Genomic DNA, 17,219 nt, shown 5'->3' on the forward strand with positions numbered 1-17,219 from the left:
ATGTTTTTTATATAGTCTATGCCCCTTGACCTGCAAACTACAGAACTGCTACAGAACTGTGATTGTGCCTTTAGGTTCAGTGTAATGAAAAACGTTTATAAACTTTATAAACAAATTAGGTAAATTTGATACAGTATAAATGGTTTCAATGATAAAATATGGAATTCTCGTAACTGCAATTAATTCAATTTGATAAGCATTTATTTGTGAGATATTGTACTGCGTGAGGACTTTGAAGAATGAGCAAAATGAATCCCAAACAATTTTTGAGGTTATGTCGTGCCGGTAAAACGTTTTACAATTCATCCAGATATTATACAAATAGAAATATTTTAAAATTACATGAAAGAGGAATGCTCGATAACTTATTTCCAGAACAAAGTGCGTAAGTATTTCAAATTGACATAATATAAAAAATAATAACAGGGTTGCTACAGAAATTTAATTTTGTTTTTCCCTGATTTCCAGACTTTTTCCTGACTGATTTTGACTTTTTCCCTGACCCTAAAGAATATTCTGATTCACTCTAAAAATGATTAGATACTCAAAAAAAAATTGCGAATTTCTCTAATTGTAAAATTATTCGAAAACAACAATAACAACAATTAAAAAGTTTTTTAATAATTTTCAAATTCATTTGTTTACAATTCAATTTTACACGGAATTCCGTTTATTCGCAAATTCTTCAATTAATTATATGTTAGGAAATAAAAACATGAAATAGTTTTTAAAAAAATTCAGTTAAACTTTTTCAAAAAAATTAATTTTTCCAGAATTGATAGTTAAAAGTATGAAAAATTCAGTATTTTCAAAGAATTTAATTTAAAACCTTTTCAAAATTAAATTATTTCTAAAAATTTACTCTGTAATGCTTTTAATCTTCAATGATTATTTAAAATTTAAACTGAAATACATTTTTAAATCAAGATTTATTAGAAAATTCTACGAAAATTCAAATATTTATTTATTTCTTTCTATATTTTACAATCAATTAAATACAAAAATAAATAATTTATTGAATAATTGAATGTTTCCTAAAATTGATATCCCATAAAGGAATTTTTTCGAGGAATTCGATTAAAATTGAAATTCTGCGATGAGTATTTATGAAAATAATTGAATTCCTAAAAAGAATTTTATTATTTATAAAAATAATTGACTCTCTGTAAAATTGTTTATTATTTATAAAAATAATTGAATTATTGTGAAGAAATTTAGAAATAATTGAATTTCTGTGAACTTTTCCCAGACTTCCCTGACCTGTGGCAACCCTGAATAATAAAGGTATATGTATTAATTATTTTAACTTTAACTTTTTAGTTTTCATATTATTTTTATTTTCATTATTAAAATTTCAAAAATATTTTTTAGGGATAAGATAATAAAGCTTCTTAATAGCAATTCGCCACAATGTGTCTACGCTGGTTTCGATCCCACAGCAGACAGTCTCCACGTAGGAAACTTATTAATTCTAATGAATCTTCTTCATTGGCAACGATCGGGTCACGATGTTTTGGCATTAATCGGTGGAGCTACCGGATTAATAGGCGATCCAAGCGGACGGAAAACAGAACGTGAACAAATTGAAGAAGTCCTAGTAAAGGAGAATGTCGAGTCAATAAGAAGAAATATAGAAACAATTTTTGCAAATCATGAACAATATTTTTGGAAGAATCCCCATTATAAATTAAAACCAATAACAATTGTAAATAATAGTGATTGGTACACAGGAGTGAATGTCATTGATTTTGTGAAAAGAGTCGGAAAACATTTTCGTCTGGGTACAATGTTGGGAAGAACTTCCGTTCAATCGCGCTTGAAACAAGAGAGCGGAATGAGTTTTACAGAATTTACTTATCAGATTTTTCAAGCCTATGATTGGTTACATTTGCTGAATAAATATAATTGTCGATTTCAAATTGGTGGAAGTGATCAGATGGGAAATATTGTCGCTGGTCATGATTTGATTAGTCGAGTTAGAAATGAGAATGTTTATGGAATTACATCGCCGCTTATAACGTCGGAGGGTGGTAAAAAATTTGGAAAATCTGTGGGCAATGCTGTTTGGCTATCTTCGGAAAGGAGTTCTAGTTTTCAACTTTATCAGTTCTTCTTTAGAACTACGGACGCTGATGTGGGGAATTTTCTTAATTTATTCACATTCTTGACGATACCGCAAATTGAAGAGATTATGTTGGCCCATCGGAAAGATCCGGAGAAACGTGAAGCGCAGAAAATATTGGCTGAAGCTGTCACAACACTCGTACATGGAGGTTCGTATTTTTACTTAATTTCATCAGAAAGTTATTTTTAATGGAAAAATTCTTTCAGAGGAAGGTTTAAAATCTGCGAAACACACTTCGGCAATTCTTTACGAAAGTACAGTCGATACACTATCAAAAATGGAAGCCAATGATTTGGTGTCTGCATTCGAAGGTGCAACTTTAGTGGAAATTATAAATGAACCAGGATTAACAGTTTCGGAATTAGCTTTGAAAGTTAAATGCTTCAAAAAAGAAAACGATGCAATGAGAATTATCCCAGCTGGTGGATTTCACATAAATCATCAAAAAATAACTAATGTTAATGAGATGATAGTACCTGGAATTCATATATTGCCGAACAATTTATCATTGATTAGGGTGGGTAAGAAAACTTATCATATAGTTAAGTGGTTATAAATTATATTGACAATATTAATTTTTAATTATTAATTTTTAATTAATAAAACATTTATTATATTATCAAAAAAGTTTCTTTACCAAGAAAGTACTTTCATTAAGCTGCTTCTAAAGTCAAGAGTATTTTACGAATATATTGTTGCAAAAGTGGAAAATCGTGATTTGTCTGAATCATAATATCTTTTAGTTTAGTATTTAAAATTTGTTGATTTTTAATTTCTTCACATAATGCGAATTCTGATTTAAAAATCATTTTATATTTTCCATTTTTCACATCTTGGAGCATTGACGATTTTCTTTGTTTTCTCACAAGAATTTCCAGATTCTGAAAATTTGTTATATTCGATATAGTTCTAATTATATAAGTAATAATTTAATATTTTTTTTACTCACGTGGTATTTTATAAGTTCAGCTTCCATTATTTGCTTTTCAATATCTGGAATTGCATCTTCATTTTCTCGCAAAATTCTTTGGCCACCGTCTAGTTTCTCTAATATTTTTCTTTGTTCCATCTCCAAAGAAACTGTATTGTGTTCAATGTGTTTTGTTTCCTAAAATCATTTCGTACAGTTCAGTATCAAAATAGTAATTTGCAATCAAGAATATTAATTATTTCGACGCTTTCGACGATAAAATGTTTATTCAGATGTCAGGGCACAAAATATTGACTCAAAAAGTCTTGTTATTTATTTTTGACAAATATTGTTACCTAACAGGCACAAAAATGGAGACTGTCGATAACAAACGACAGAAACTGAAACCGATTTTCTGAGTTAATATTTTATTCCCTTGACATTTGAATGAATATTTTATCGTCCTGGGGGCGTTGATTTTACTTTGGCAATTTGTTTAATTTTGGTCTTTTGATCGTCCAATCGTTTACGAAGTATAAATCGTTGATTATGCATTCCCCTTGGATTTCTCTTTTCCTTGGCTATTGCTCCATTTAAAATAATATCTCTTCTCGTGATACAAAATTCCATGTCCATTATTAATTTTTCTTGAATTTTTTTCAAATGTGACAATCGTATTTCCATTTTGTGTATTTCGCTTTTCATTAATGCCACATCTCCACCAGTGTTGCGCTCTTCTTTGAACGATTTACTCGTTTCAATTGCTAATTGAACCTGAAAATTAACAAAATAAATAATTTAGAAATCTTAAGTTTAAAAGTCAACAAGTTAAGTTTACAAGTTTAGTTTACTCTTCAATTTTCTTTTTTTGGATTTACCTTCTTTTCCCAAGAAAGACTCTCACGTTGCAAGAGAAGTAATTGATCTTTAAGAACTGCCTTTTCATTTATTAGACATTTAATTTCATTTTGTAATTTTATAAGTTCTGTTTCTGAATCTTGAAGAGCTTTGATATATTCGTTTTTCATTGTGTAATTTTTACTTTCTAGGTCTTCTTTCAAGTCTCTTTGAGTTGCAAGTCGACTGTTTATTTGTGCTATCTTTTGTTGACATAAATTAATTATTTTCTCCATATTTGCCTTCTCCTTATTTTGCTTATCTATTTCGATTTCCAGTTTTAGATTTTTTTGTTCCATGACGGTAATTTGTTTACTCGTGAGACTAATTTCTTGTATTTGATTATTTCTTTGCTGACTGACTGTCACAATATTTCCCTCTTGACGCAACCAAAATTGCTTTAACTTTTTCGTCTTTAATTCTATCTCGTCTATGCTTCTCTCGAGAGATCCTATTTTCAAGTCCAGCGGATTCGTGTCCTCGCCAACGGTTGACAGAATCTAAAATAGAAAAAAATATTAAAGAGGGATTTTAGTAATTTTTAAAGTCAAGGTTCGAAACAAATTTTTAATATTCAAAATTTTAATTACCTCCTCTATTTTTTTGTTCAATGTAACAATTTTTCTTTGCTTCTGCTCCAAAAGATTGTCGCACTTTTCAATTTCCGCCTGCATTCGCTGTATTTCTTGATCCCTTTTCATGTTTTCGTTATCAATTTCTTGCAGATCTGACTTTTCGTTATCGAGTTGTGAATTAAGTTTTTCGATTTCGTGAATATTTTTCCCGTAAGTATTTTCAGTTTGTATCATCGATAATTCCTGCTCCTGATTTGAATTTCTAATGTCTGACAGTAATTTATTTAAATGACGTATTACTTTATTGTGCGTTATTTTGTCATCTAAATTAGACACAATTTCCTCTTCGAGTTTCAATTTTTGACCCAAAATCCTACTGGTATCTTTATCGATTATTATCTCCTCGGCTTCACATTGTTGATATTCCTGGAAAAATTAAAATTTTAAAGAAATTAAATTTCAATATTAAATAAATGAATAAATAGATAGATAGATAAAAAAATAAATAGATTAAAAATTTTATTTAATTACCAAAGAGGAAGTGTGATAGTCTTTTTGACTTTGTTCGAGAAGTCTGGTTGTTTTCGCATATTGAGATTCCAAATTTTCAACTTTGTCTTTTGCTAAAGAAATTATTTTCGTTGTGTTTCTCATTTCGCCTTCCAATTGCATATGAATGGCCGTAAGTTGTTCGTTGTTCTCCATTTCTTTATTTGTGTCCTTTTTCATTTTCTCCGTTTGAATTTGTAAATTATGAAATGAATCGCGTATTTTTCTGAAATAAAAGTTTCGATTATTTTTTTTTATTTACATTTTATTTTAACATTACATTTTTATTATTTATTGTGATGTTTGTTTGTTTGGAAAATTTATCATTTGTTTATATTTTTATTATTTGTTTTTTTTAGAAAATATTAATTTGTTACCTTTTTTCAGTGCCAAGTTGATCGTTTATATTGTCTCGCTGACTAATGCAAACCAAAACACTGTTCCATGTGCTTAGTAAAATTTTTTGGTCCTTTTGCACAACTTCTAAATCTGTACTTGCGTCGGCCAACATTTGAGCAGCATAAATTATTTCCTTTTCCTTCAATTGCAATTGATCGTCCAGATAACGAATTTCATCTTCTATTTTGTTCACTTCGTTCATTACTTTAAAAAGAATGTAATCATTGCGCTTTTTTTGTTGGATCAATTCTTTTTTCATTATTGCATCCTTTTCGGAGACTCTTTGTGAAATTGCCAATTCCTTGTTTATTTCATTTTCCCATTCAATGAAGGAAGTTTCGAGGTTTGACAAGTTTTCCAATTTACGAACAAGTTCTTTTTCTTTCGATTTTTCTGTTTGTAATTCTTTCGAAATTTGCTTTTGTAATTCTTTTAGATCTTTTATTTGTTGATCATTAGTTTCATAGAGAGATTTTATTCTATCTAACATGGATTCATATTTTTCCAGAACTTTTTGTTGTCGAGAAATTTCTACTTGAGCACCGTATAATTTTTGGTTTTCTATTTCACATTCTTTCTTGACATTTTTTATTCCTGATTCCTGAAAATAAATGTGAATTTATTATTATAACAGTAAATAAATAAAATAAAAAAAAACAAAGAAATAACATAAATAAATAAAATTAAAAAATAAAATAAATAAAAATAAATATTAATTTTAGTCAAATATTAATATTAAAAACATACAAGTTCATTAATTTCTTCTGATAGTTTATTATCGATTTTGGTGAGATGAGTTCGAAGAGCTTCTTGAAATCTATTCATTATTGGATCATTCGGATCCAATATTTTTAATTGATTTTTATTTTCGCCCATCCATGCCTGTTTACTGACTTTCAAATAATTTTCTTCCAAAGGCTCAGCTGAGGTTCTTTCAATCATCATTGATTTAAATTTATTTATGTTTATTGGTGATTCCATATTTATTTCTAATTGAAAAGCTGCTATTGGAAAAATCGTCTAAATCGTATAAATATTAAAATAATTACAGTAACCTAAAAAAAGGAATAAACAATATGAAAGTTTTTTTTAGATTAACAATGAACACTACAACTTCTACAATTAAAACTGTTCAATTTTTGGTAAAATTGTGTAAAAGAAAGGTAAGTAAATTTGACAGTTTCTATGGCAACCATAAAACGAGAAATTCACGTGTCATATCGATAACATCAAGATTTTGAAAAGGAATAATTTTCAATAATTTGGACAACAATAAATTAACTACCTATTATTGATTTTTTGTTTCCTAACTTTTTTAAAAATTTTTCTTTTTAAATATTTTCAATTTTAAAATTAATTTATTGAAAATCATTGAAATTCTTGCAAAGAATTTTATCAAAAAATTTGAAGAGAATAATTTAATTCCTTGGAAGAATTGCGTTAATATTTATGAAAATAATTGAATTTCTGCGAAGAATTTTATTAATTTAGAAAATAATTGAATTCTTGTGAGAAACATTGTTATTTATGAAAATAATAATAAATTGAATATAAATAATAGTTTTTGAAATAAGACCTACGATTGGTTCTACTTGCAAATTGCAATGGCTGTGGATGAATCATAATTTCACTTGTGACCTGACCACCTGCCAATGAGATGAGCAAGTGAGAAAGAATGTAATGTGAGTGAAATGTCACATATTCTGCTGTCAGATATGTAATCTTTTTTTCAAACAAAGTGGAAGTATTTCAAGTATATAAATTGAAATGATGTTGAGCAGAAAATACGATAATGCTGGATTATGAAATAAATCAAGTTGATAATTCGAGAATAAATTCGTAGTGAAGAACTCGATAAAATGCATTTTCATCGCACATAACCTATATTACATTAAATAAACAAATTTTTCAAATAGTTCGACTGTTTTCTAATATATATTATCTATTTAATCAGAGTTATAGTATTTTATTTAGTATGTAATATGTGTGTAAATAATGGAGGTGACAGATATTCGAAATCTTGTTAGAGATTTGGACTTGACCCTTCAACCACGGACAGCTCCACGTTATAAAGTTTGGCTGCCACTTGCTACCCAACAGGTGATGAATTATAAATAAAATTAACCTTAAAATAATGTCATGCTTATTACAATAAATATGAAATTATTTTAAGAAACACTTTACTTGTAATGTAACTAAATATTATTCGGTTTTCTTACATTTTTGATATCCTTTTTGTTGTTTTCTAATAGCTACGCTTCAGGAACTTGATTCAAATAATCGGATATAATTTAAACAAAAATGACAAGTGCAAGGTGTGTTGGTTTTATTACACAATCCATAGATCGTGCATGTCATCTCCCTTGTATACAAGTGAGCCGATAGATAACTCAAGTCCACGATGGGAAAGCCTAGAAGTGCCTATTCTTCATGCTACAGGACATTCTACATCCAGTGGTGATTATTTTTACAAAAACTATATTAACAGGGTTGTCACAGGTCAGGGAAGACAGGGATTTTTACTAGAAGTACTGGAAAAAATTAAATTTTTAGAATTCATAAGAAAATTCTGAATTTTTGTGTTTTTCTGGTTTGTCTCATAAACTATGAAATTACCACGAAACCTTCAATTCTTTCTATTTCTGACAATAATTTCTAATTGAATAACTTCATTCATAAATAGATGAACTTCAAAAGGTATTAATTTGAAATTTTATAAAACTTTAATTTTGAATGAATTTAATTAGAAATTTTAAAGAACTTAGATTTTTTAAAAATTGTAATATTTCAAATTTTTCTGAAATTAGTTAAGTTTTGCATATATATCTCATTAATTATTAAAAATAATGAATTTTTAGAAAAATGTTAGTTAATAAGACAAAAATGTTACATTTTGAAGAAGTTACAAATGATTGCAAAAATTCAATTATGTTCAATATTGACAATATTGTCTGAAAATTGGGGAAAAGACAGGGAAAAGAAAGAAAAAGAAAAGAAACAAACAAAGAAAAGTCTACAAAATTAAATTTTTGTAGCAACCCTGATTAACCATCCCCATAAAAACTAAAACCAGTCTTTTTTCTTTCTTTTTTTCCAGAAATAATTCTGCGACTATGGAGACGTACAAAAACGGGAAATGGTTATTCAGATATAACCCAATTTACCTGGGGAATATCATTCACTGGTTTAGAATATATTGGAACGAAACTTCCGAACAAATTGGAGACCGTCCTCCGTGATAATTCTCTTCTTTTTAAAATTCAAGGCGGTTATTTTGCTCCTGCTTTTTGTTTTATAAATCAACCACAACTAAAAAGATACATTCATATCAATGTAAATTCTAATGAAATAAGAGACAGTTACAGTGTGAATAAACTTCGTAGCCTTCGAAGTAAAATGCAGGCATTGAAACAACAGTCTGATTCAGTTCAAGCGCTTAGGGAGAAAATTGCTTCTGGTGAAAGTGTACAAACGCCAAAATATCCTCAAACCACATTAAATAGATTATTACAACCAAAAAGAATAAATAAAGAAAAAAAACTCGAGATTATGAATATACGTAAGGAATTGGAAATGGCGAAATTTAGAGCCAGGCTACTTGAGCAGGAGAGAATGAGAAAAATGGGACAAGTGCGAGCTTTGAATCAGTCACATTTGGATATTACTGAAGAAAATCAAGATCATGGTTTGTATTATAAATAATATAAATATTTAAAACTATAAGGAAAAATATAAAAACAATAGAAAACTAAAATGAATTTTAATTAATGAATTTTAATTATGATTTTTTTATTAACACAATACAGGTTCTGATTTAATGGAACGTTATCGTGAACTTAAAAAAGATATGGAGAGACTTCAAGAGTGGCGTCAAAATCACATAGACGTGAGGGAAACTTTTCTTCAAACTACTGCTCGACTTACCCATCGTCGAAGGCAGATAATTTCCGAACTGAATTTAATTTATCCTATAAATCAGGTATATAATAATAATTTATTCTGAATTCAACTTAATTAAGTGAAGATTAATATTAATTAACCAGAAATCAACAAATTTATACTTAAATATTTTTAATTTTAAGTTAAAAATTCATTTTCCAGGAAACAAATGGAACATTCAGGATAAACAATGTATTTCTACCGGATAGTGAAAATTTGGAATCGACAAATGACACTGACATCGCGGTAGCTCTGGGATTTGTTGCTCACACGACGCAAATGATTGCAAATTTTCTCAATGTTCCTCTTAGATACCCCATTGTTCACTATGGTTCACGAAGTAAAATTATTGATCATATAACAGAAAGTCTTCCCGACACTGACAGACAGTAAGTAGTTCGTTGATATTTTTTTTACTTTTGTTTAACAGAATATAATAATATATATTAATGAATTAATTATTATATTAAAAAAAAAACTAAATTCTTAGGTTTCCACTGTTTGCAAGAAGTAAAGATAAGTTGCAGTTTCATTACGCAGTTTATCTTCTAAATAAAAATATTGCCCAACTTCGATGGTACTGTGGACTTTCTACTTCTGATCTACGAGCTACTTTACCAAACCTTGCAAGTTTAATTAATTCAAGACCAAATCAAACGTAAGAAATAATTGATATAATATATAATTACAATAAGAATTTAATATTTTTACATTCTAAATGTGCAATCACAATTGAGGATCAAATTTTCAAAAACTTGATATTAAATTTCATATTTTAAGAATCTAATCTAAAATATTCTATTATAATTGTATTATAAAACATTTTATTCAATTTCCAAAGGAATCAAAATTTTCAAAACATTCAAATCCAAAGCCTTTTGAAATTCAACAATAAGAATTATTTTTAACTAAAATTCTTCTTTAAATCAATTATTTTGAATAATTTTTTAATTTTATGAACAAAGATTTAAAAAATTTTAAATTAAATTAAATTTTTTTTTTGGTAATTTTAATAAAGTTTTTAAGAATAATTTAATTTTTCGAAAAATTCGATTAAAATTGTATTAGAAATTATTAAAATTCTGCAATGAATTTTATTATTTATGTAAATAATTGAATTTCTAAAAGAATGTTTATTATAAAAATAATTTGAATTATTGCGAAAAAATTTGTAAATAATTGAATTATTGTGAAAGTATTTTTAAATAATTATTAAAATTTTTCAGAAGAATTTAAATTCTTTAAAATTTTTGTAATGAAATTCATTAAAAATTGAAATTTTCTAAAATTTCAAATTAAAACCTATTGGAAGTTTATCTTTTTATGAAAATTGTAGACATAACTCTTTTAAAATTCTTTTAATTTTGAAATATTTAAGATAAATAATTCGTTAAATAATGTATAAGTTTTAATTTTATGATAGTTATTCAAGAATTAAGTTATTTAAGAAAAAATTATTATCAGTAGAAATCCTGTTAATTGTTTCAATTTTTCGAAATAAGAAAATGTGGATTTTTGAGATTTCGAAAAGTACTTTTTCAAATAACCTTTTCGTTTTTAGATTAGACAGTTCGAAGAGGACATTTTCTGGTTCATCGTTAGATGCGGAAGTAACGACGATTAAACCACTAACACCTCCAATTCAGAAAATCTTATTTGAGAAATGTCACCGAACAACTCGATCAATGAGCCAATTGAAAACATCAAAAGTGTTATTGGGCGCTTCTCTTGATCAAGGCTTAGACAGGCCCATTCAGTCACTAAATCTTAATATTCAGTCAAAACGTATTTGTAAATCAGAAGAAAGTGCCATTGATAGTACAACATTAACATTGCCTAGAGATACGTCTAGTGTTAGTAGTAATGAAACATTAAACGAAACTATTTTTCAAAATGTCTCATCAACAGACAGAAGTAATGGTTGTCAAAATTTTTTCCTGAAATTTCCCAATGACAATTTTATGGAGAATAGTATTGAAATTAGTATACCAACGTCAATATCGAAGCCAAAGACTAATTCTGATAATGATGAGAGTTCCACTGCCCGACAGAGAAGTTCAAATTCAATAAGTAGCTGTGAAATGGCCTTGAGTTGTAGTCAAAATGATGGTGAAGAAAGTTCGAATGGCACGTCGGCGAAACATTGCGATCAATATGATCAATTTAATTCAACACTTAAGGAAACTGAGATGATGAGTCAATCGTTTCCAACTAGTGAAAAGGATAGTCCATTTTTTATCAAAAGTTCTCATTGTGACAATTTTTCACAAGTAAAATACGAACAAGAGGACAATAGGAAAATTGACGATGATGTTGATTGTGATGAGACATTTCCACTTTTGGAAAGTGAAGCAAAAAGTCACGGACATTCCAAAGATGGTGCAGACTGCTGTTTATCGTTAGATGAAATTGGATATTCTGATAAATCGGAGCCAAAACAAAGAGCTGTTTCTCTTTGCAGTGAACCTGATGAAGTATTCTTGTCAGCTAAAAGCTTGACTCGAAAGAGATATGATTCAGAATCAAGGTACTCGTTATATTTAAATTATATTCAGGGCTCGAACCTGTGAAAGTATTTAAAAATACGGACTTTACGGACCAAAAATGAAAAATTACGGACCATTTACTGACCAATTACTGACAAAAATATAAGTCCGAGTCAAATAAGAGAACATTTTACTTAAAACTATAAAATAAATTTTTCATAACTATAAAACATGAAGATATCGATAACTCCGAGTCTTCGACTAGGAGAGATCGATTTCTTCATGTTTTATAAGAATTAAAGACGACCGAGTGATAAAATCATTATCAATTCAATTATTATTTTCAAGAATTTTTAACTAAAATTCTTCTTTAATTCGATTATTTTTAATAATTTTCAAAAAAGCCCTGTATATTTTATATTCTTTTATTTATTATTAATTATTTAATTAATTATTATTTGTGTTTATTTTTGCAAATATTTATATTGTCTTATGTTTTCTCCAGTCATCGCATTTTATTTTAAACTTATTTTTTCCATACATTAGATTTTACTTTCTAAATTCCAGTCTAACAGGAGAACCTTTTCAGGCAGGATCAGGAGGAAACTCAAGTGCTTCTTGAAAATTGGAAGAAGAGTACAATTCCTGTTGCTTCTGGAGAGACCGAGACGGGCGTTTCCGTAAGTTTTTAAATTCTATTTTTCAACTTTAAATTTTCCTCAATTTTACATACTTTTCCATTTACGTCTCTTTATAATTATTAGGTAAAGGAACTATTAAAGGAAAGCCAGCTGTGTCTCTTTCAAAGTAAACAGGAAGATAACATAGCCAAAGATTTTCAAACTTCTACCGAGTACATAAATTCAATCAGAAAGAGTTCAGAAAATGTTTTTGCTCGAACCGAGGCATTAGCTAATAAAAAAGCCAGTTTTAAAGTTATGAGATCACGTTTACAATAATTTATATACTTAAACTACGTTTTTAAGAAGGAATCTAATATACAGTCAAAAACAAAAGTTAGTCAATGTCATAATTTCGTATTTTAAAAAAAAAGACATAATTTTAATAAAAGTACGAAATAATGAAATTTTACTTACTTTTTTTCTCTGTCGGATACTTCCTTAAAGAAATTTTCGCTTAATTTTAATATAAATTGTAAAATTAATTGTTCACTCGAAAAATGTGCGCATTATGCTCAACTCACATTTAAAAGGTGGAAAAAAAATTGTAAAATATCTTTTCGTTTTTATTCAAATTATATCAAGACTCGTAATTATATCGTGATATTAAATGTATCGTTTCATCATTAATTTATAAAAAAAATGATGTACAGAACAAATTAGTAAATAGAATATTAACTTATTTCACGAATTAAGTATTGTTGATATTTTAATAATTAATTTGTTATCTCTTCGTTTAAAGACTTTTAATAGTTCAAAAAAAGTAATATTTACAAATATTTTTAAAAAGAATAAATTTACTTGAAAAGTAATTATTTAGAAAAGTTAATTCTTTTTTAAAGGAGAAAATACCTTGTACTTAAATCAAAACTTGTATGAATGATTGTAAATAATGTAAAACATAGCTAAACATATTTGAATTGTGTATTTACACTTGGACCAATTGAATGAGAATTCAATATCGTAAATAAATTCTGTAATATATCGCGAAGTTTGTAAGTTATTTGATATTATTCGCATTTAGAAAAAAAGTCCTTAGAAAATTTAAGGTACTCCATTATCACGCAAGAATGATTTTTTTTTTTTTTTGTAAATGTCAGTTTAAGTAAAGAAAAAATTAAGTTTGTACGTATTTTAGTGCACTAAAGTCTCTAAGTCTTTGTATTCTCTGTGCACTTTGTGCTTTCACTTTTTCCAAATTCTAATTAGTGATTTTCGTGAGTTTTGCACTCACGTCCCAAAGTTTTGTTGCAATCTCAGGATCTAAAATTTTCTTCGGTTCGTATAAATTACAGTCTCTGTAAATATTTCCACTCTCGTTTTCCAAAGTAGGACTTAATGCACAGTATACAATAGTTTGTGCTCCCTAAAAAAAAGTTTATTAGTACACAGTTTGTTATAATTATTCGTTTCTGTTTTTTAAATTAAAATAAATTACTATAAGTATCTTAAAAACAATAAAAAATAAAAATTATTAAAATTCAAGGAAAAATCAAATGATTTTTATAAACTCGCCTGATTTGAAGTTCGAAGATACAACAGTGCAATTGGCGAAAATATAATGTAGTGTAGCCAACTTCGTTTAACGTGTCTGAATAATCCTGTGTAAGTGAAACCGGGACAAACACTATGAACAGAAACTCCGGTGTCTTTCATTCTTCTCGCCAAATCAATAGCAAAATAGACATTTGCTAATTTTGAATTGCAATAACTTGGATTCATGCGTCCCTCGGTCGTCAATCCTTTTTCTCCGTTTAAATTGTCAAAATCGATTGTTCCAGATTCGAGAAGTTTTGAAGTAACTATTACAATTCTATGAACAATATTCGGTATTAGAATAGTAGTATTTTAATATTTATTAAGATAGTTGAATTCTTTCAAAGATTTGCGTTAAAATGTAAAAAACCATTAATATAAATATCTATATATGTAAATATACTTGCCTACTGGGAGCACTTTCTTTTAATTTGTCCAACAATAAATAGGTGAGTAAAAAGTGACCCAAGTGATTAATTCCAAAATGAATCTCAAAACCATTTTCCGTAAAAGCATGTTCTTTCAAAGGCACATAGACTCCGGCGTTGTTAATTAAAACATTAATTTTGGGAAAGTCGTTCAAAACTTGAGTAGCGAAATTACGGACCGATTTCAGAGAACTAAGATCCAGTTCCATTGGAATCTGTAATATTGCAGATTAAATTAAATTCTTAAAGACTAAAGATTGTATTCTCGAAGAATATTCGACTTTTGAAACTGAAATCTATAAATACCAGTCTGAAAAATTTAAAATCTTATGATCGTTGAATAAAATACATAAATGTAAATCATTGATGTAAATTTACCAATTCTCCAGAAGTTACTTGTGTGCGTATATCATCAATTGCTTTTCTGGCATTTTCCATATTTCTGCATGCCATAATAACTTTTGCCTTTCGTTTTACTAATTCCCTTGTTGTTTCTTTGCCAATGCCGGAATTTGCACCGGTTACAATAAAAACTCGATCACTCAAATCCACCTCCTTGTCTTTGTATCTTCCCCAGGAGTATTCTCGACATTTTCGAAGAAGACCGATTATAAAGACAACTGGTAGTAAAACATAACAGAAAGTTGAAACCATTGTATTTATTGTTTTTTACAGAGTGTAAACGAAGAAAAATTGGGTGTTAAAAGATTCTTTGTTTTTTTGCTACTTTGCTGTTTGATTGTAGAAAAAAATACGTTTACAGAGTGAAAATTCGCAATTTTTAGCATCGTATTTGCTCATAGTGCGCCACACAGACTCAGTGACCAAATGGCGAGTAAAACATACCCCCATCATGGAACAAAATTTATTCTTTTGCGAGTTTAAGCTCATTGGCTGATTGAACGTCATCTTCAATAGCTCTACCAATGGGAAATATGTAAAATATTTACACTTTTGTGATTTTGTTCTGATGAAATTTTACGAATTTTACTGTAATTTGGAAGTTCGTTAAAATAAAAATAAAGTCTGCACTCTGCACTGATTTGAAAGTTCGTTAAAATATAATTAAGTACTCTACTAATATTCTAAAGTTTGTTAAAAATAACAAAATAATTCACTAATTCTAAAGTTTTAATTTCAAAATTCGCGCTGTTTTTAGCACGCACTTTTTGGTAAATGTAAATGTAAATGTAAATATACGGTAAATGCATATGTACATGTTTAAACTCGTGGTGAATCTTTGTGTCCTTTGTGTATAGTGATCAATGGACGAGTAAATAGAGTAAATAATGATGAAATTCGGTAAGGATAATATTATTTATAAAATAACAAAAGGAAAAGGATATATAATTGTTTAATTTGTAAGATATTAATAATCAATTTCTCTGTTTTAATTTCTTTCAGACTTTTCGTGTATGTCATTTTCGTTTAGAAAAACAAAATTGCAGTACTTATAACGGAAGAATATTATTACTTACGTGTACCAATTAATTGAAACATTCATGCTTAGTTGACAATAACTGTTCGAATAGAAAGGTTTAAAAAACCATAAAGTCACCATGAGACCGGGTCAAAGAAGACAACCAGGCTTACAATATGGAATTTATTTATTGGGTTTGCAAGCTTTAAATTTTGGTGTTGACAAAATTCCTCCAGTCACTTTAATTGGAATTGCTGCTCAGGTATAATATTATCTCTATTAATTTATTAATCTGTTATTCAAATGAATTTCATTTTCGAATTAATTAATTAATTAATTTTTAATTTCTTTCTAGGCTCTTCTTTATATGGGCGTAATTGAAGTTGGATGGAATGCAGAAGATGTTTGTATATCAACATTAAAAGTACTGAAATATCGTGATTGGCGATCATTTATCGTTTCAAATTTTGAGCACGGTTCGGACATGCATCTTTATTATAATATGGTTTCTTTCATTCTGAAAGGACATTATTTGGAGCCAATGTATGGATCGGCAAATTTTGCACTACTCTTGGGACTTTTATCAATGGGATGCAGTGCGATGTACGTCGGCATTGGATACGTCCTCACTCAAATAACAGCAGATTACTCGTACTTTACTGCTTGTGCTATTGGATTTTCCGCTGTTCTATTTGCCTTAAAAGTGATTGTCGTTTGCGAGGAACACGATAGAATGCACAACGTCGGAGGCTTTAGAATTCCAAGTAAATTTGCCGTGTGGGCCGAATTAATTTTAATTCATCTACTCGTACCAAATGCATCATTTATTGGACATCTCGGTGGAATTCTCGTTGGATGCTTATATTGTTACACTTTTATCGGCGAATTTGTAGACGGTAAACTTTCTTCTTTAACCGGTAAACCAATTATACACGAAGAACAATTTTATCGAAGACGAGGTAATTTTTTTTCATTTAGATAAAATTTCCAAACGTGCGTGAAAAAAATTTATTTATAAAAATAGAATATTTTGTGAATAGAAATCTCGCTGTGATAACTTTTGATATATAAATTTTTTCAGTAATTTACATATACAATTTCAGAAAAAAACATATAATTTAAAATACAATATGAAAAAAATTTATTTATTAAATATTGTACATTAATTTATACAAAAGTAAAGATTTTAATTTACATTCTCGGTGTATTTTAAATTATAAAAAATACGTTTTGCACACATCAAGAATTATCAATTTTTATATCAATATTAAAAAA

The 17,219-nt window shown here is 28.1% G+C and overlaps 5 protein-coding genes across 6 annotated transcripts; 3 read left to right on the forward strand and 2 right to left on the reverse strand.

The window, feature by feature from the left end:
- The first annotated feature begins 68 nt into the window (after positions 1 to 68).
- Positions 69 to 2,744, forward strand: LOC122508969 (tyrosine--tRNA ligase, mitochondrial). The gene is made up of 3 exons (XM_043622666.1): positions 69 to 385; positions 1,372 to 2,273; positions 2,332 to 2,744. Exons 1-3 carry the CDS (start codon positions 240 to 242, stop codon positions 2,679 to 2,681), a joined length of 1,398 nt encoding a protein of 465 aa, XP_043478601.1. The 5' UTR covers positions 69 to 239; the 3' UTR covers positions 2,682 to 2,744.
- A 19-nt stretch (positions 2,745 to 2,763) lies between these two features.
- On the reverse strand, positions 2,764 to 7,099 carry LOC122508965 (coiled-coil domain-containing protein 40). Its single transcript, XM_043622662.1, has 9 exons — positions 7,036 to 7,099; positions 6,203 to 6,510; positions 5,434 to 6,056; positions 5,039 to 5,282; positions 4,523 to 4,933; positions 3,914 to 4,432; positions 3,519 to 3,809; positions 3,075 to 3,233; positions 2,764 to 3,006 (listed from the first exon to the last, which is right to left on the reverse strand). The coding sequence occupies exons 2-9, from the start codon at positions 6,434 to 6,436 to the stop codon at positions 2,779 to 2,781; spliced, it is 2,709 nt and encodes a 902-aa protein (XP_043478597.1). The 5' UTR covers positions 6,437 to 6,510; positions 7,036 to 7,099; the 3' UTR covers positions 2,764 to 2,778.
- A 40-nt stretch (positions 7,100 to 7,139) lies between these two features.
- LOC122508964 lies at positions 7,140 to 13,255 on the forward strand. 2 transcript variants are annotated; one of them, XR_006302276.1, is made up of 9 exons: positions 7,140 to 7,555; positions 7,708 to 7,912; positions 8,553 to 9,140; positions 9,262 to 9,434; positions 9,557 to 9,783; positions 9,885 to 10,052; positions 10,956 to 11,921; positions 12,448 to 12,560; positions 12,645 to 12,786. XR_006302276.1 is itself a non-coding variant. In XM_043622661.1 (9 exons), the coding sequence occupies exons 1-9, from the start codon at positions 7,451 to 7,453 to the stop codon at positions 12,837 to 12,839; spliced, it is 2,718 nt and encodes a 905-aa protein (XP_043478596.1). In that variant the 5' UTR covers positions 7,142 to 7,450; the 3' UTR covers positions 12,840 to 13,255. The 2 variants fall into 2 exon arrangements, 1 of the variants encoding a protein (XP_043478596.1); XM_043622661.1 differs by having other exon boundaries at positions 7,142 to 7,555; positions 12,470 to 12,560; positions 12,645 to 13,255.
- Positions 13,256 to 13,466: 211 nt separating this feature from the next.
- LOC122508971 (retinol dehydrogenase 14-like) lies at positions 13,467 to 15,362 on the reverse strand. The gene is made up of 4 exons (XM_043622670.1): positions 14,903 to 15,362; positions 14,504 to 14,739; positions 14,076 to 14,373; positions 13,467 to 13,926 (listed from the first exon to the last, which is right to left on the reverse strand). Exons 1-4 carry the CDS (start codon positions 15,176 to 15,178, stop codon positions 13,762 to 13,764), a joined length of 975 nt encoding a protein of 324 aa, XP_043478605.1. The 5' UTR covers positions 15,179 to 15,362; the 3' UTR covers positions 13,467 to 13,761.
- Positions 15,363 to 15,574: 212 nt separating this feature from the next.
- Positions 15,575 to 17,124, forward strand: LOC122508972 (rhomboid-related protein 4-like). The gene is made up of 3 exons (XM_043622671.1): positions 15,575 to 15,826; positions 15,929 to 16,206; positions 16,300 to 17,124. The coding sequence occupies exons 2-3, from the start codon at positions 16,084 to 16,086 to the stop codon at positions 16,924 to 16,926; spliced, it is 750 nt and encodes a 249-aa protein (XP_043478606.1). The 5' UTR covers positions 15,575 to 15,826; positions 15,929 to 16,083; the 3' UTR covers positions 16,927 to 17,124.
- Positions 17,125 to 17,219: the final 95 nt, after the last annotated feature.

The sequence above is a fragment of the Leptopilina heterotoma genome, unplaced genomic scaffold, assembly GCF_015476425.1.
Source record: "Leptopilina heterotoma isolate Lh14 unplaced genomic scaffold, ASM1547642v1 Lhet_59, whole genome shotgun sequence".
In the NCBI taxonomy this organism is placed as follows: Eukaryota; Metazoa; Arthropoda; class Insecta; order Hymenoptera; family Figitidae; genus Leptopilina; species Leptopilina heterotoma.

Excerpts from the sequence above, each read along its gene's own strand:
- LOC122508969 (XM_043622666.1), top strand. The coding sequence starts at position 240 with ATGAGCAAAATGAATCCCAAACAATTTTTGAGGTTATGTCGTGCCGGT. Across the intron at positions 386-1,371 it reads TTATTTCCAGAACAAAGTGC|GGATAAGATAATAAAGCTTC; the intron begins GTAAGTATTTCA and ends AATATTTTTTAG. Across the intron at positions 2,274-2,331 it reads CACAACACTCGTACATGGAG|AGGAAGGTTTAAAATCTGCG; the intron begins GTTCGTATTTTT and ends AAATTCTTTCAG.
- LOC122508965 (XM_043622662.1), bottom strand. The coding sequence starts at position 6,436 with ATGGAATCACCAATAAACATAAATAAATTTAAATCAATGATGATTGAA. Across the intron at positions 4,934-5,038 it reads ACTATCACACTTCCTCTTTG|GAATATCAACAATGTGAAGC; the intron begins GTAATTAAATAA and ends TAATTTTTCCAG. Across the intron at positions 3,007-3,074 it reads CTGAACTTATAAAATACCAC|AATCTGGAAATTCTTGTGAG; the intron begins GTGAGTAAAAAA and ends ACAAATTTTCAG.
- LOC122508964 (XM_043622661.1), top strand. The coding sequence starts at position 7,451 with ATGGAGGTGACAGATATTCGAAATCTTGTTAGAGATTTGGACTTGACC. Across the intron at positions 11,922-12,469 it reads AGATATGATTCAGAATCAAG|GCAGGATCAGGAGGAAACTC; the intron begins GTACTCGTTATA and ends GAACCTTTTCAG. Across the intron at positions 12,561-12,644 it reads AGACCGAGACGGGCGTTTCC|GTAAAGGAACTATTAAAGGA; the intron begins GTAAGTTTTTAA and ends TATAATTATTAG.
- LOC122508971 (XM_043622670.1), bottom strand. The coding sequence starts at position 15,178 with ATGGTTTCAACTTTCTGTTATGTTTTACTACCAGTTGTCTTTATAATC. Across the intron at positions 14,740-14,902 it reads AAGTAACTTCTGGAGAATTG|ATTCCAATGGAACTGGATCT; the intron begins GTAAATTTACAT and ends GCAATATTACAG. Across the intron at positions 13,927-14,075 it reads ATCTTCGAACTTCAAATCAG|GGAGCACAAACTATTGTATA; the intron begins GCGAGTTTATAA and ends ACTTTTTTTTAG.
- LOC122508972 (XM_043622671.1), top strand. The coding sequence starts at position 16,084 with ATGAGACCGGGTCAAAGAAGACAACCAGGCTTACAATATGGAATTTAT. Across the intron at positions 16,207-16,299 it reads TAATTGGAATTGCTGCTCAG|GCTCTTCTTTATATGGGCGT; the intron begins GTATAATATTAT and ends ATTTCTTTCTAG.